The 17,162-nt window shown below is 53.9% G+C and overlaps 1 protein-coding gene and 1 pseudogene across 7 annotated transcripts in view; one reads left to right on the top strand and one right to left on the bottom strand.

Moving 5' to 3' along the window:
- The first annotated feature begins 33 nt into the window (after positions 1 to 33).
- On the top strand, positions 34 to 7,956 carry LOC149853838 (large ribosomal subunit protein uL1-like; annotated as a pseudogene). The gene is made up of 4 exons (XR_016438838.1): positions 34 to 993; positions 1,689 to 1,852; positions 2,862 to 3,392; positions 6,431 to 7,956. The product of XR_016438838.1 is annotated as a large ribosomal subunit protein uL1-like (transcript).
- Positions 4,153 to 17,162, bottom strand: part of SCUBE3 (signal peptide, CUB domain and EGF like domain containing 3) — a 93,220-nt gene continuing 80,210 nt past the window's right edge. For all 6 annotated transcript variants that reach the window (XM_090024987.1, XM_090024991.1, XM_090024986.1 and 3 more), the window contains 11 exons: positions 16,902 to 16,994; positions 16,688 to 16,804; positions 16,358 to 16,519; positions 15,220 to 15,423; positions 14,777 to 14,938; positions 13,767 to 13,934; positions 12,347 to 12,508; positions 11,702 to 11,899; positions 9,909 to 10,061; positions 9,352 to 9,431; positions 4,153 to 8,701 (listed from right to left, as the gene is read on the bottom strand). In XM_090024987.1, the coding sequence (XP_089881113.1) occupies positions 8,552 to 8,701; positions 9,352 to 9,431; positions 9,909 to 10,061; positions 11,702 to 11,899; positions 12,347 to 12,508; positions 13,767 to 13,934; positions 14,777 to 14,938; positions 15,220 to 15,423; positions 16,358 to 16,519; positions 16,688 to 16,804; positions 16,902 to 16,994 (1,649 nt within the window). In that variant the 3' untranslated portion in view covers positions 4,153 to 8,551. The remainder of the gene's footprint in view (positions 8,702 to 9,351; positions 9,432 to 9,908; positions 10,062 to 11,701; positions 11,900 to 12,346; positions 12,509 to 13,766; positions 13,935 to 14,776; positions 14,939 to 15,219; positions 15,424 to 16,357; positions 16,520 to 16,687; positions 16,805 to 16,901; positions 16,995 to 17,162) is intronic.

Below are 17,162 nucleotides of genomic sequence, written 5' to 3'. Positions count from 1 at the left end.
GCTGGGGCCCGTGTGGGGGGGAGACCACTCCACTCCTCCACGTGCAGAACGGCCGCGCATGCGCGCCGCCGCCGCTGAAGCCTCTGCCCGCAAGGGTTGTGCCCGTGTCACAGCCGGGCGCCCCCTCTCGGGCTCCTGCCCTGCCCCCGGCTGAGCCCAGGAGAGGGGGAGGGGCCAGGCACTTGGCACGTGTCTACTGCTAATATTGACACGTGCGAAGCCGCAGAGCCAGGCCCTGCCCTGCTCCACTCGAGACAGCCGTCACCCCCACGGCCCTGACACTCGTGTGCCCCCCGCAGCAGCAAAGCAGGCCGGCGCAAGGAAGGGCCAGGGCAGGGCTGTCCCGACCCCAGCCCGTGCCCACAGGTTGGTGCAGATCAGCCTGAAGAGCTACGACCCGCCAGAGGACGAGCGCTTCTCCGGCGCCGTGGAGTTAGGCCCCGGGGTGCCTGGGCGGGTCGGCCCCCGGCTGCACGGACCCCCACCCTGGGTCCCTCAACGCGGGGGGAGGTGCGGGCAGGCATCTCGGAGCCGGGGGACCTGCCGGCAGCCGTGGCTGCACTGCCTCCCCTTGCAGGGTCAAGGTCTCGACGTGTGCACCAGGGGACCAGCAGCATCGCCGCGAGGCCACAACCGTGGACCTCCCGCGCCTGGACGTCGAGGCCCTGCAGGAGCTCGACAAGAACAAGCAGCGGGGCGAGTGGCCTGGGCACAGGCTGGTGCTGCCCCGACAGCCTCCTTCCCCATCCACCATCAGGGTGCACGTTGGACACGGCCCCACAGCCTCGGCGGGCAGCGAGCTTCAAAGCTTTTAGCCAGAGGCCAGGCCAGGTTCTTAAAAGCAACCGTGGTTAACTGTGCAATGAATGCAGCTCGACGGCTGTCGCTGCCTGGGCTGCAGTCAGACCGGCTTGCAGATGCTAGAAGCAGGCTGCTGGTTTCTACCTGGATGTAGGAAAGGAACGTGGCCTTTCCGCCTCGACTTTTCCGTGGGTACGTCTGCTGCAAGCGTGCGGTGCCACTGGCTGAGTAATGCTTGAGGAGGAATTTAGTCAAGTAGAAAGTGCAGGTGAGCCGCTTTTTCTGACGGGCCCCAGACTGTAATAATACATTTGGATTTCTGTTTGGTCAGTGCTGGGTAGCACGGTTAGTTTGCTTGTGCTTGCTCTTAGCAAGTTGATTTTGCTCCATTGCATACCGTTGGGTCTGGCTTGGTCTCTGCTAGGCTTGTGGGAATTACAGCTGCAGCAGGACAAACTGTTCATGCTACAGTTTGTACCCGTGGCTGAAATGTCCGTGTACTTAAGGTCTGTTACAGGACACCCTAGGAAATGTTACTGCTATAGAACTACATCAATATGGCTTCTCCTGGCAGAAGCCTATTTTTGCCAGTACAGCTCATACCATTTCCCTGAACAAAATAAAAGTCAGATTGGCAAAACAGTAGAAGCTGGATCTTGGCCAGGGAACTCTTACTGGTGTCCTTTAACAGATATTATATTGAAAAAGCCCTAGTTCAGATCTGGCTGAACTTCAGACCTAGCACTAGGATTTCCAAAGAATCAATGAATGAGGAGTCTCTGCTGTAAAGTGCCTGTTCTTACAAAAGCTCACAAATTCCAGACATCCCTCGGGCCTGCAGTTTATCCCTCGCATTGGTGCAGTATCCTGTGCTCTCTCTTCCACAGCTAAGAAGTACGATGCCTTCCTAGCCTCGGAGTCCCTCATTAAGCAGATTCTTCGTATCCTGGGTCCGGGTCTAAACAGAGTGGGCCAGTTTCCCTTTCTCCTCATGCACAACAAGAACTCGGTGGCCAAGGTGAAATCTACTATCAAATTTCCCATGAAGAAGGTAAATGCAGGAACCTGAAACCCAGCAGCCAGTGGCCTGGTGACAGTGTGCCAGTCACTTGGATATGTACATCAGGGTTGGACTGCAGGTGTCCAGCTTCTTCCTCTGGGGACTGTCAGTAATACTCATCTAATGAATCACTTGCTGTGTATTGAAGGAATAGTTCAGGGCATTCATCTGTTACCTCAAAGGGAGAATTAAAATTTTTTGAAAAACGTCAAACACGTGATTTGGAGAAGTGACCTGGTATTGCAACGGGCTGGGTGCCATCGAGGCTTATTAATGTCAGTGGGAGCTGAGGGCATCTTGCTTAATAAAGGTACTGATCTTGCAGGGATATGGCCAGCTTTCAGTGAGACATTAGAAGAGGTTTGTGCCACAGATGAATGCAATTCTGCATTTGTGGTTTCAGACATGGTGAAAGAGGTGTTGGATTACTTATTAGGTCAAAGCAACCCCAATTCAGATATTTGTTCGTGATCAGTCTGGTGTCCCACTCATCTAAGCTTTACTCTTGTCAATCATTCTCCAAGGCATTAGGGATACGTTTGGGGGCTTTGCTAAGTCAGGCTTGATTCAGAGCAAGTCCACCTAAAGAGCACTATTGCCGATCAGCCTGCACTGGTCAACTGCAAGCCAGTTGTTGAATGTGTTGAAGCCAGTTGGCACAAGCTACACAGTGACGTGAACTGAAAGGTCTGATAAAGCAAGGGATGGCAGTTTTTAAAATGCCTCACTGAATACATCTTGCATTACTGGATCCATTCCCCGCAAAGCTTCAACGGTTCAGAATTGCTACAGTACTGTTTGCAGGTTAAAGAACTGGGGACGTTTTAAACCCACTGGCGAGTTCTCCCCTGAAATCTGGCAAAGCTGCATCACCCTGGGGGTTTTGCTAATAGCCGCTTATGCCCCGAGGTGCCATAATTTTTTCATGCGTCTAATTCAGCATCCCTTGCAAAACCTACCGCTAATATTGAATGAGTGACCTTGCTGTCCCTGTGCCCAGGTGCTCTGTCTGGCAGTGGCAGTCGGCATGTGCAGATGATCGAGGATGAGCTGGTCTATAACATTCACCTGGCCATCAACTTCCTGGTGTCCTTGCTGAAGAACTGGCAGAACATGCGTGTGTTGTATACCAAGAGCACCACGGGGAAGCCACAGTGCCTCTACTAAGCGGGCAACAATAAATGGTTATAGAGCAACTAACTGCAGCATGCGTCTGGCTCATCTGCAGACAATGGTGGAAAGTTGGCTTTGGTTGGCCACTGTCCTCTGCTAAACCCACAAGAGAAACTTTCATATCGTACGCTAGAAGGAATAAGAGTAGACCCCTGAACTTTCTTAAAATAACAAGGATAAGAGCAGTTTATTCTTTTTGCAATAGAAACTTAAAAGAGAACAGACTTCATTTCTGAGAAAGGTGGCCAAGATGCCTGCGCAAGAAAGCAAGATCCACCTGGGGCAGGGAACAGGAAAGATTTCTTCAGGCACCAAAGTGGCAAAAAGTCATGCCTAAGGAGTTTCCTAACTGCTGACGGTGGGTAAAATCTAGTCACTTAAATGGGACTTAGAAATGGGGTCACTTAAGGAGGGTGTTGAATTTAGGTGACTGCATTGGTTTACCATGTCATTAGTTTGGCTTGATGGGCAGCTCCTTAATCGCCCCAGAGAGATGGGGTGGGGGTGCAGACATAGCAATTTTTACGGCAAGCGTGCATCCGTAGCATCGTTTTGTGCTCAAATCTTGTCTGTTCTGCACAGCGTCTAAGAACGTGAATCTTTCCACGGGGCAAAGAGCAGATGAGAAAAGTTTCTCTTAAGGGAGAGGGGTAGCAGACTATACCTAAGTTCTTACCATATGAGGATCTTTCTTCTCAGTCTAACTTCTCTAGCCTCTGTCTCCACACTCTTGTAAAAGCTGGGACTCAAAACCCACCCTCCTGGAGTGACTTTTAAAGCTTCAATCCCAGCAGCTTTTGCAAGAACTAATGGTTAGAGCCAGTTACACCACACCTGTGTGTTACTCCGGGGGAAATCAAATGATGTCTGTAACAACTCAAGACTGTGTGGGTTTACTTTTCTTATGTACTGGGAACTGATCAGCAGTGACTGAGTAAAGTTTGTACAGGGTGTGGGTCCCTGGTGGGGGTGAAGGCAGGGGTTAGTAGTGTGAATTGATGGGAGGGGACGCTAGAGGAGTGACAGGGATTAAAATTGATGGGTAAAGCGCTCACGTGCCTCTGCTAGAAAGCTTGGAAAGAAGCATCATGACCAATTTCTGAAAGATCAACACAACACCAAGAAATTCCATTTAATAATTAAAAAAAGACAATACAAAATGCAAACATTTTCTTTTTACAAAGTTCAGATACATTTTTTTTTAATCAAGTGCAAATAACTTTATGAACTACATCTTTTTCATCACGTAATCATTTTGCGGGAGATGCTAAATTGTGGCCCACTGCCAAAAGCAGATATAAATAGTCCTTTTTTTTTTTTCCTTAATAAACACCTTTGTCATATTTACTATGTTGAAACATTCAACGCATCAGAAAGGAGGTGAGTTTTCAGCCTTGCAAACCTTTCCCTTTTTTTGCCTTGGGGAAGGGCAGTGTGCAGAGAAACTTGAAGCACAATTTGACATCTGTTGATTCTGAAGGGAATGCTAAATTTAGGCCACTTGCTAGGAATTGGGCTACCAAAAATTCATCTGCCCACTAGAGCAGATAGCTGCATAATACAGGATGACCATGGAGGGACTTCCAAAGGCTAGAGGAAAGCAGGTGACTGCAGTTAGCTCATCTCAACAGATAAAGGGGAAAGACTTTCAGGTCCTTATCTGTGGTAGCAAGCAGTAGCCTTAAAGGTTGAGGGCCAGCTTCCCCACCTGTTCTGTGTCTCAGGAGATGGAGATGTTAAGTGATCCTTTTGCATCCTACTCAAGCCCCTGAAAAACTTTCAGTGCAAACACTTGCTGTTTGGTGCCTTCCCGTTCCTTAGTCTGAGACTTGCCTGGTGTTTGTTAGCGTTCGTATTTTTTTCAGGACTTGAGCAGGGTGGTACAGGATCACAGCTAGGCAGTAGCCTAACACGGGGGGCAATGAGGAGGGTACCACCCCTGGGTGCCAACTTAGAGGGAGGTGCCAGAATAGAAGCTGGAGCCCAGTCACGTGGCCTGTAGCCTTCAAAAGAACAACTGAAGGGATTAACCCTGAGAGCAGGGGTTGCAAGAAAAGGCTCTTGAATTACACCCAGATTTCCCAAGTTCCCCCTGATTTGGGACGTCCAGGAGGAGACAGAGACCTGCCTATCAGATGGCAGGTGGTTGGTGCTGTCTGAAGCCTCAGGTCAGGCACCCGAACAACTAGAGGCTTTGGAAAAACCCAGCCCCATAAGCTTGGACAATTTGTCCTTGTTGATATTACTTAGCCTGGCTGGGGAAGCTAGACTGGTTGGTCTCACAATGGCTGCTGTGTTTGGATTCAAAGCGCTGCAAAGGAATAAGGGTCCTTGCAAAGTTGGCACAGGCAAGCAGCTTTTTGTGACCTGTTTTAAGCCACACCTGGAAGTAGGTGTGCCCCTATCAACACCTACACTCTGCAGATATCCGAGAGCAGTAAGGAGCTCCGAGTCTCGCAGGGGATGCCTCTGTGAAGGGAGAGGCGGCTGCAGACACCACTAAGGTGCCAAGCCTCTCAGCCTGCAGTTGCCGCTCCTCTGAGCAGATCTGGCATTATGGTACCCAGGAGCAAGCGCCAACCTCTTAAATGCCACAAGGGCACAGAACTGGGCCTCGTTCAGGCAGTGCCAATCCAAGCCGCGGGGTGAAAAACTAGACAATGAGTGCTGGAAGGCAGTTGTTGAACTAGGCTGTGTAGATGGACACTCAACAGGCAAAGGAAACGGCACATTGGCTGCTCTCTCAAGAGACTGCTCAGCTCCCTGGCAAACCCAAGGAGCCAGGAGAGTGCAGGCATCAAGAGATAATAATGTATATTGATACTCTGCTTGCAGTGGTGCCTCTGAGGATCCATGCATTCCCTGGACACTAGCTAGGGAAAGTCAGAGAAGCAGTCAGAGACGGGGAGTTGGAGTGTCAGTCGGAAGTTGGCCCCAGGAGCCTACGTGAGGGCAGGTGGAGGCTGTGGCATGAGCTCTACTTTGGATCAGTTTGAGAAGCCTTTGCTGTTGAGTGGACCTTTTTAAAAGCACCTAAGAGAGTCAGGAGCCCAGGACTCAGTGATGGTCAACAGAACCTGTGCTGCGCATCTTCCTCCAGCTGTTTCTGCTTGGAGAGTCTGACTTTCCAAGACTGGATTTGCTGGAGGTCTGAGAAGGCTTTGCTCTGTCGCTGTTCATTATACCTACGTTGATCAAACTTTGAATGGATGTTCGGGGGGGTCCTGAATATCCTCTCTTTCCGACTCTGCCATTCTTCATTCACAAAAAGCTCCTGTTAGATTCAGTAGGATTTTTGCCTTGAGATTGTCTGCATCAGTTCTGTCTTCTGGATGGGATCTGAGCTTTTCTAGTCCTGTGATCTGTCTATGCTTAGAACCGTATTCTTCCTTTCAGATTTCTGATGCTGCCATACCTTTATCAGCTTCTGCGGTTGCTTTAGATGATTTGCAGTGCAGTAAATGAGAGTGGAATCAATGCATGGAAATCTGCAGAAGAAATAAACCTCAATATGACTACACCAAATGATGACGATCTTCTAAACCAAGTAGTGGATGTTTGTGGGGCTCTGGGGAATCACAGAATCATAAAAAATGTGGGCTAGAAGGTCATCTGGTCCAGGCCTCTGCTCACCCATGTCTCAAATATCCTAGATAATTTTATGTCTAACCTGCTCTTCTAGACTTCCAAGGATGGAGAGTCCATAGCCTCTCTAGGCAGTCTGTTCCAATCCTTACCCACCCTCAGAGTGAGACAGCTCTTCCTAACATCCAGCCAAAATTTTCCTCGCTGCCATTTAAGACTTGCTTGTTGCCCTACTCCCTGTGGCCACAGAGAATAGTCTACCACTGTCCTCTTTATAACCACCCTTCAGGTGTTTGAAGATGGTTACCAAATCCCCATGTCAGGCTTCTCTTCAGACTAAATAATCCCAGTTCTTTCAGCTTTTCCTCTTAAGTCACATTTCCCAGACCTCCAACCATTACTGTTGCTCTCTGCTGGACTCTTTCCTTTTTGTCCACGTCCTCCTTGAAGTGCGGTACCCAAAACTGGGCACAGTACTCCAGGCAAGGGATTGCCGGTGCCAAATATAGGGTGCAGGAATACTGAGATCTTGTCTCCATGCTGCAAACTGATGCGTTAGCTAGGGAAGACCTACCGCTGACCACATGGGCAGCTGGAACAAGATACTGTTTTCCAGTTACCTGGGGAAGATCCAATTGATTTCCCCCCAAAAGCCATTGATTTCCCACAAAAGGCTTTGCCTTTTTGGTTTAAACAAGAACTTCCTGGGGACCCGAAGAAAAGATTCCAAGGTCTGAAAACGTCACCGTGATGGTTTACCATGGATCGGAGACTTGGCTTGGTTTTGCTCTTTTGCTACAAACACACATTCTCATTTCTCAGGCAGGTATAAATATTGGAGTTTCTAGTAGAAAAAACTTCCCTCTAAATAATATAAAGAAGACTCAAATGATTGCACTTAATACATATGAAAAAGGTAGAAAGGAGGAAATCCTAGTGCACAAACATTTAGTCCTGCTCTTCACATCACTTGCTCTTCTGTCGACGAGTTCCTCTTTGGCAGAGCTTGTAAGAAAGTCTGGTCTCTTGGCACAAGTGTTAAGCTGGGGTGGGGAGGTAGGAGGGAAAAGAATCTGTCCAAAAGTTTTCTCGTTACATTTTTTTTCTCCCGTTCATCCGGACATTGTTCTGCAAAGACGTGGCTTGGCCATGCTTTCCTCAGTCGCAGAGAGCCAGCATGGCTCCCTAGAGATGCATCTCCCACCCCTCAGAACTGCCATTGCAACCACCAGCCAGTCACTGCTTGCTGTTGTGCGTCCCAGTCCTGTCCTTTATTCCTTTATTGTTTTTAAATATTTTTTTAAGCATATGGATGTTTCCCCGATCCCCTCTGCGAAGATGTGTTCCTTTGTTTTTCTAGAGCCACAACACTATGATAAATAAAGGTGTTACCTTCTGCAGTTAGGGATGTCCTTTGCCCTCAGTTCTTGGAGAAGCAGCTCAGGTCTGGCTGCAGCCGTGAAAGCTTTACCATGGGAGTAAAAATACCATGCGGGTCCCATTAGGGAAGGCAGCTGCAGATGTGTTGATGGCATCTAGGAATGGAGAGTGACTTGTGTGCAGATGTGTATAAAACATCAAGGGCAACCAAAGGGCCACCAGGAGAGCAGCCTGAAGAGCTGCACTTGAGTTTCATCAAACGGAGCAGGTCGCAGCTGCCTCTGAATGCAGAGGTTGCTTGGAACAAGAAGAAGCATCGCCCCTGGGATGGGAGATGTCTCCCCCGGCATTGAAGGAATAGGGCGTGGGGCTGCCCCAAAGATGGGTTCAAAGCAAGCCAAGGAGGAGTCACTGTTACAGACGTCTGCATAGCGAAGGACGGGGATTCTGTTTGTTTATAAAGCTGTTTAGGGGAAAAACAATTCAAAGAAAAGTAAAAAGAAGGTTTCCTTGGCTGCAGGGCGGCCGGCATGGCTGGGGCACATCGTGGGGCTATTTGTAAGGCCTGAGGAAGCTGGTGACTTTGGAGCGGAGGAGTTTGATGAACGAGCGGGGCAACATCTCCTTGTGCTTCTCTGTGTACTTGAAGTAGTTCTGCGGGTGAGCCAGCACATCGAAGAAGGCTTTGATCAGCTTCTTGTCCTGCAAGGGAGACAAACCAAGGAGCTGCATGGTCCCAGCTGGGCACTGGTGCCCTCCACTAATGCCCACTGCATGTGGCCCCAAAGGGGATCCCACTGTCGGGGGGGAGCTGCTATTGCAGCTGTGGATCCCAAACCCTTTAGTTTACAGATGGGAAAACCAAGGCACATTTTGGGGACTTGTCCAAAGTCACTAAGTGCCCCAGAGGCAGGTGGACAGCGAAGCGCAGATGTCTTAGGCCCATGCTTTCAGCACTAGCCAAGGTTGCCTCAGCACAGTAGGAGCCAGCAGTTCCAGAGTAAAAACACAAGCAAGAAGAGAAGATTTGGGATGCACATGGGGAGATCAGACCAATCAGCCTCGGGGACTGGGCATCTGACCAGCTGAAGGGCCTTGACATCAGCCAGCAGTCAATCAGTGATCAGTACTCCTGGTCTCCCTACCTGTAAATCCCAGGACACACCTATGTCCACTGTGCAGACATGTCATTCAAAGGGGAAAAGGCAAAGTGATGTGTTCAGCACCACCCAGAGGCAGAGGCAGAACCCGCAGTCCAGATTCCTGGTCTCAGGCTGCAGCCACAAGACCCTTGTCAGAGCAGGTTCTGCCCGCAGCCTGGGGCTGCCCTGGACACACAGCAACAGTCTCACCTTTAAGATTTCCTGATGGTTTTCAGAGGCGTAGAGCCTGCCGTCCCGTACGATATCCTCCACCAGCTGCTCATAGTCCTCTGCAAAACCGAGGCAGGAAGTCAGCAAGAGAACATGGGGCACGAGCCCTTGGCTGGAAACCGCCCCCCCCCACCCAACGCAGGGCTCCCCAGTGCACAATGCAGGTGTTCAGCGACTGTCTGGACTTGGGTGTTTCAAGCACCAAACTGGATTGCCCTACAGCTGAGCGTCACAAGAGCCCACTGGATCAAGGTGAGGGGCAGGACGGAGTACATCTGTGAGGGCAGGAAGCTCTGGAGAGAAGACAGCTGGCCACAGGGACAGGCACTGAGCCCCAAGGCCTGAAGAAGCTGTGGACCAGCTGCTGAGCTGAGCAGGTGGCTGGTGTACGACCAGGGCTATCTACCAAGAGGGATGTAACCCTCGTGAATGCATGTGGGCCAATCCAGTGCAATGCTCCCACCCCTGCCCTGCTGTGCCCTTGCATGGGCACGCTCATACACTCATGCACCCCTGCTTTGGGGTCCCCCTCGTACCGTCGTAGGTGACATAGGGGATCTGGAAGCCCTTGGCACTGTTGGCCTCGCTGGTTTTGAAGTTGATCCACAGTTTGCGGGACCTGGCAGTGAAGGCGATGGGCCTCTCATATGTCTGGCATGTCTCATAGGTTGTGATGGAGGACGGGGAGGCTGAAAAGAGGAACAGCACAGGAGCTTGTGTTGCCTGAAATCGTTCAGCCACAGAAACACCCAGGAATGGCCGTTCATAGTTTCATAGTTTCTAGGGTCGGAAGGGACCTGAGCAGATCATCAAGTCCGACCCCCTGCCATGGCAGGAAAGAGTACTGGGGTCAAACGACCCCAGCAAGGTGTTCATCCAGCCTCCTCTTAAAGACCCCCAAGGCAGGAGCCAGCACCACTTCTCTTGGAAGTCGGTTCCAGATCCTAGCCGCCCTGGCCGTGAAGTCGCGCCTCCTGATGTCTAACCTAAACCTACCCTCTGCCAGCTTGTGACCGCTATCCCTGGTCACTCCTGGCAGTGCTCGGGGGAACAGGGACTCCCCCATTGCCTGCTGGTCCCCTCTGACTAGTTTGTAACAGGCCACTAGATCCCCCTCGGCCTTCTCTTGTGGAGGCTGAACAGGTTCAGGTCCCGTCGCCTCTCCTCGTAGGGCCTGCCCTGCTGCCCCCCGATCATGCGAGTGGCCTCCTCTGGACCCTCTCCATGTTGTCCACATCCCTCCTGAAGCGCGGCGCCCAGAACTGGACGCAGTACTCCCGCTGCGGCCTGACCAGTGCCGCATAGAGGGGGAGGATCACTTTGGTTGGCTTAAATGTTGAAGGCAGGGGGAGTCTGCCCTGGGGCACCTGACCCTCTGCTGCTTCCAAGGGCCATGCTACAGGAGCACAGGGCTTTGGGCCCAGGAACAGAACTCATCTGTGGAGCTCATGTGCTGTTCCTCGTACCAGGGGACCCTTACCCTTCCAGTTCAGGCACGGTCCATCAAAGCCAGTGGTTTCAGGAGCAGCCACAGACAGGGTGCCTGGGGGATGGCACCTGGTGTTTGGAGGCGCTGAGTGCCTCTGGCTCTAGCAGCCCCTCTTAAGAATGTGGACGGGGGCCCTCCCCGAAGCCGTGAGTCCGACAGCATCGGCCCCTGGGTGCAGTGCACCGGGATCCACAGGACCCCCGCTGGCTTGGGGCCCAGCTTGCTGGTAGAAGGATATTTCATCAGCCCAAGCGCTACAGCAGGGCTCCAACCCCCTCCCCATCCCCCCCAAACTGCTCTTGGCTCACTCCATCCTTATCAGGGCAGCCTGGTGATGCCCCAGTACAGAGGGGCCCAGCCACCTCAGGGCTTGCAGTGGACCCAGTGCTGATCAGGTTGATCCTATCTCCCCCTTGGGTGGCCCAGGCCTCTACTGGGCCTGCACCCAGCTCACCTCCTTGTGGCAGTGTGGGGAAGGGAGGGAGATGAGCTGGGTGCAGGCCCAGTAGAGGGAAGCCAGCCCAAGGCCAGTGAATAATGTGGGTCCATCCACTGACTCCAAACCCTCATTTCTGTGTCAGGATACTTGGCATAGCCCAGGGAGGCAGGCTTCTTCCTCACTCTGAGTCCACTGACTTCATCCCACCCAGGCGGGGGGAAGCTGGCTTTTCAGAGACACAGCATGCCTCACTCAAGCCTGCTCCAGCGCCAGCATCACTCCCAAATGGGCTCCACGGCTCCCAGAGGTCTCCACAGCCCAGCCAGCCTGGGGCAGTGGCTCCCATCGCCCTAACGCCCCCCTTGCCCAGCATGGCCCCAACGCAGCCATCGGTTACCTACAGTTTTTCCGCATGACCAAAACGTCCCCACACTCGTCCTCAGACGGGAGGAAGATCTCAGGGACGACGATGAGGATCTTGCGCTTTGGAGGTGGGTTGATGTTCCAGGTGCACTCAATGTTGGCAGGGTAGTTCCCAGGGTAGTTCGGAGACTCAATGTAGCCAGTGTACTCGCCCAGCTCTCCCCCGCACTGGCGGTCTGCAAGGCAACAAGGAGCAGCGGTCACTAGGGATCAGCTGCAAAGGAGAACGAGCAGCAGAGACAGGAGGGCAGTAGGCTGGGAACTGTGCCTGCCTCAGGGAATTGTGGAAATTCCACTTGTGTGTGTGTACGTAGGGAGGTGCAGTCACCTGTGTGCAGTGAATGCACAGTCTCGCAGAGCTGAACAGGTGCCTGGGTGCTATAACCATGCACCGGAATACACGTGTGCATAGACAGGTGTAGATATGGTTGGATGTGTGTGCACCACTATCTGTGTGCCCGTGCCTGAGTGACCAGCCAGAAGCACCAAGGGGCATTCTAGATCAAAATCAGTTCTGACAGTGAGTGACGCTGATGGACAGGGTCATCGGTGAGAGGCCACAGAGACCAAGCTGCACGCAGAGGGGCCAGGAAGCCATTGCTGCAGCCACCCGCAGAGCATACTTTTACACTGCGACACGGAGGTGGAGCCATCGAAGTCGGTGGTGGTGTTGCCCGGACAGGCAATGCAATAGTTCTGGCGGAAGTCCGGCTGGTAGGTGCCCACGGCGCAGCGGATGCAGCGATGGACGCTCGTGTTGTAGTAGTGGCCTGGGGAGCACTGAACTGCAGAAGTGGAGAAGAGAAGGTGGCCTTAGGCAGCGCAAACAAGGGGTGTGGGGAGCACAGCTCTCAGAGCTCAGCCAGTCAGCACTTTCAATAAGCAAACACTGACTGACAGAGCAGCTGGCTCCCAGTTCCCACTCCTCTTCTCCCCCTACCTTGGGGAGGCAAGTCACACTGCTGGGAACACTGCCACAGAGACATTACGTGACAGCTTCAAGGCCATGAAACAAATCAGTGGCAGAGCTGGACAGGCAACCCCCCGCCGGGGTCTTGTTTCTCAGCTCACAGCTGGTCACCCTTGAAGGGGCAAGGGGAAGAGCAATCCCTTTGATGCCGAGATCCCCTAGGCTCGTTCTGTGCTGCCGTGCAGACTGCAGTGTGACTTTTCTTTGAAGTGGCTCTTCTCTGTCTGTCTCCAGACCACAAAACGTGCCAAATTCTGGACTTGGAACTGACCTCCCTCATCACCATGAAACAGCAGCAACAGAGTCATGAATAGCTGCACGGTTCTGCCAACCACGGTCCCTTGTCATACAGGCTGGAATCACCCAGCTCTTCCATACTGTTGTTATTCACCCTCATAAACGCAGCAATGGCCCCAGGGCCTACACAGCTTCAGACCACCAACACTGCAGGCTCCTTCCAGGCTCCTGCCTGAGGGCTCTCTAAGGGGTAGCAATGTAGCTACACAACTTCATGGAAGCCTGGCAAATACTGTGTCTGCAGTTGACTCTCATGAGCCTCAGCACCGTACCCTGGACAGACAGATTTTGTGCCCAGGCTGGTGAATTTCTGAAGTTACTGAGCAGGGCGGTGACAGATGTGGAGCCTCTCAAAGATGTTACAGTCTGGCCCTGCACAAGGGAGCAGTTCACATGGCATCAGGAGGTGGATCAATACCGAGTGCTGTTGTGAAAGGCAGAGGGGGGAGAAGGAGAAGGGGTGGGTGATATGAAGAGGGAGGCTGGAAGTGGCAAAAGCTGCAGACAGGTTTGGGAAGAGTGTGACGGAGGTGAAAGCAGGGCCAAGATGTGGAGAGAAGCTGGGCAAGAAGTGAGGCTGGGGTTTGCCTCCCCCAAGCACCTACAGGGCTGAGAGCTGAGGAGCCACCGATCCAGTCCAGGGATACAGCAACAGTGGACCAGGCTCAGTGCCCACTGCACTGCCCAGGCACCCAGGGCTTCCCCCCGTTCTCTCCTGGTTTCCTTCCCTCTTGAGGCTCCCCCAGGTGCAGAAGGAGCTGCTGGCTAAGACGTACCTTTGGTGTCGCAGTCCTGGAAGGAGAAGGCACCCTCGTGCTTAGTGGTCAGGCCCCCACCGCAGGAGAAGCACAGAGCCCGCCCCACTTCGGGCTGGTAGGAACCCCGGGGACATGGCTGGCAGGGCTTGAAGCCATCCACTGAGTGCTGCCCAGGGAGACACTGACCTAAGGTCCATGCAGGAAGCAAAGGGAAAAGGGGTCAGTCCTGCTCAGCTCCTGCTCCTTCTCAGCTCCTGCTGAACACACTGGACAGAGCCAGGGCCTGAAAGCCCCAGTGAGCTCTGGGATCCTCCTGATGGAAGGACAGCCCCATGGCCCACTGATCTCTGGCAGGGACCTGGCAATTCCCTGGGAACACTGTACTGCAACAGGGCTACGCAGTGACCGCTGAAGAAGAGAAACCATTTATCCAAGTCATATCTGTACTGTGGCTCTGGTTCACAGCCTCAGTCACGTCCCGGGCCCCCACTGTGCTAGGTGCTGCACAGACTCAGAGCAAACACCGCTCTGCCGTCTTTCCCTTGAACTCTGGGAGTTCTGATAAAACAGCACCGAGAACCAACTCCTCCCCCAAGTCCACAGTTTTGCTCTTACAGCCCCAGCCCCATTCGACTCAAAAGTTCCTGCCGTAGGTACAACTCAGCATGGTATCCTCAAGCAGACTGGGGAAAGGGGGAGGGCAGGTCCCTTGGCACTGCACTTCCATGTCTCCCTCTCTCCTGTCCTGCTTTGAACAGAGACTCGAGGCAGAGCACAAAGGGCCTATCTGCAGTCCACTCTAGTCTGGTAACCCTTCAGCTTGGGAGAGCAGGGGCTTGTCCACCTCACACCTGTCTGCAAGAGCTGGCTGTGCTGTGTGGCTGCGATACACGGGAGGTCTCCGTGGTGTCTCTCCAGAGCCGAATGGAAGCTGCAGTCATTGCTGAGGCTCCGAGACTCCCTGCGAGCCCCCGGTTGTACGGTGCCCCGAGGAGAGGAAACCACAGCATGCTGGTGCTGCGCTGTACCTGCACAGCTGGTTACGTTGGTTGCTCCAGCTGGGCCGTAAGCGTCGCCTCTGGGGCAGTGGTCACAAGAGAGCTGGCCTTCCTTCTCCTGGTAGGTCCCAGAAGGGCAGGGGACACATTGCTCCATCTGGCCATGGTAATACGTTCCCTGCGAGCAGCTAACTGAGAGAGAGGCAGACGCATTAGTGACCTGCAGACAGCAGCTCCCCATCGGGCTACCCCTGGCTTTGGCTGCAGGTCCCAAGGGCCCACAGGGTCCCAGGCCCCTAACTGTGACAAAGAAATAGCTCCCGAGGCAGACAGTAGCGGTCACCTCCCCTGCCACCTCAGCTGAAGCAGAGGGGTCTGGTTGCTGCAATGCAGCACTTGGGGCTCACCACTGAATGCTCACTTGGCCCCAGGCCCCTGCCAGCCTCTCAGATGCAACCCGGCTGTTTTCTTACCACACTTGGATCCCACCCTCTGCTGCCCAGGCCCGCAGCTCTCCTGCCTCTCCAGGGCCATGCTCAGCTTCCGGGCCACCTCGTACTCCATGCCCGCAAAGCGGATCAGGAACCGCTCCTGGTTGATGGACTTCTTCAGGGCCTTGATCGCTGACTTCAGCTTCTTCTCCACCCGCTGCCGCAGGCAGTTCATGTTGCAGCTGGCTAGGGGGGAGAGGGCCAGGGATCACACGGTTAAGTGGGGAGGATGGGAATGAGTGGAGAAGAGGGAAAGCAGGTCCCTCTCCTAGCCTCCCCTCATGGGCTGCTGTGCTGTGGTGCCTCCTTAGAGCCACTAGCCTGATGTGTGTGTTGGTGGGGGGGGGGAAGAATGGGCCCCTCCATCCCGTGTCCCTTCCAGCATCACCTCCTGTCACCAACACAATCTGGTGGTGGCAGCAGGTACACACTTGGGCTGTGGCCCCAGCCTCAGAAGCTGATCTGACCTAAGTCTCTGGGCCCGGGTGGGAGAGAGGACGCGGGGCACTAATAGAGCCAAGTGGTGCCTTCAGGTGATGTGGGGTCCACCGGCAGCTCAGCTGGGGCATCTGTCTCTTCTGTATCTGGGTAAAGTCCCCTTCCTGTCCTCTCCCACCACCTTCTTGTGCCCATCACGGCTCCCGCAAGGGCTCTGCAAGCGCTAGTTAAAGCCACAGCATGGACCGGGAGGGGTAGGAAGGACTCCCCTACCCTAGTCCAGCAGTGAGCCCCATCTAACTGGAGCCCCTCCGGTGGCGTGGAAGAGGGTCAGATCCCATGGCTCAGGGGAATCCTGAGCTGAACAGACCACCGATGAGGGGCCAGTCAGCGTGGGCTGGGGCAGTGGTTTGCGAGACAGACGCCTGCCCAGAGGGAGGTGGTCTGAGCAAGCCACAGAACACCCCCAGGCAATGCAATCTGTCATTTCCTGTGGACCTGGGGGTGGGAAAGGACACATCGCAGATGTGCTTCAAGGACTGTCCAATCTTGTTACGTAGCCCTGGGTTCGGCCCCAGTGCCTCCTGGGAAAGCCTAGCCCCCCAGTCCCACCCCCACATCTGGAATCCCCTCCAGCCCTGTGCGCCCTGGGCAAACGGGGTCTCACGGGCTTGTTCCCTACCTGTGATCTCCTCTGGTTTGATTTCTGCCTCAAACTCCAGGGTGATGCGTGTCACTTCCTTGTTGGAGGGGTTGCGGGTACGGCGGCCTTTGCCCTTCCTGGAAGAGTCGCACTTGAGGTTCACGAAGGTCACCTGGCAATCCAAGCAGGGGGCCACCCCACCTGAGAAGATAGGGACAGAGGGTCATTATCTTCCCCGTGGCTCCCTCGGCCAGGGGGTCCCAACAGACACCTCCCTCCGCAGCTGCAGCTGGCGGCGGCCACCGGCTCCGTCCTCTTCTGCCCCCAACACTCACACCCCAAGGTGCCCAAGGGAAGGCTGAGTCTCACCTGGCGCCCCAGGCCTCCCCGACTCATCCTGCTTCCCCTTTGCGCGTGGGTGCAGGTGGCACTTGGCGTCCTTGATCTTGAAGGAAGCCTTTTGTTTGACTGGAGCAGCGACAGTCTCTAAAAGAAAAGGCAGGTGCTAAACATCAGGGCACTGGCTGAGCCTCCCCGATGGCGGCTGGGGGACCTCTGGACAGACCCAGGAGAGCGAGCTTACCGACGCAGTGATGGCTGCTGTTGCCAGGCCGCTGCTGGGCCCCCTGGCGCTGGATGGGCGTCCCACAGCTCACCGTGTAGCTGCTGTCAGACTCTGCAAAAAAAAAGGGAGGATTGTGTAGCCTGGCTCCTAAAGACACCCCTGGCCGGCGCTGCCCCCAGAGCTCAGCAGTAGCAGCAAGTATCCAGAGAGCAGGCAGCACCTCAGTGTCTGAACGGCTCTGGGTTTCGATCTGCTGTCAGTCTCTGAACCTCCAGGCAG

This window comes from Crocodylus siamensis, chromosome 13 (assembly GCF_052110815.1).
Source record: "Crocodylus siamensis isolate JL-2025a chromosome 13, ASM5211081v1, whole genome shotgun sequence".
NCBI lineage: Eukaryota > Metazoa > Chordata > Crocodylia > Crocodylidae > Crocodylus > Crocodylus siamensis.
Note: the sequence above shows the minus strand (reverse complement) of the source record. Positions and strands in the feature narration are given on the sequence as shown.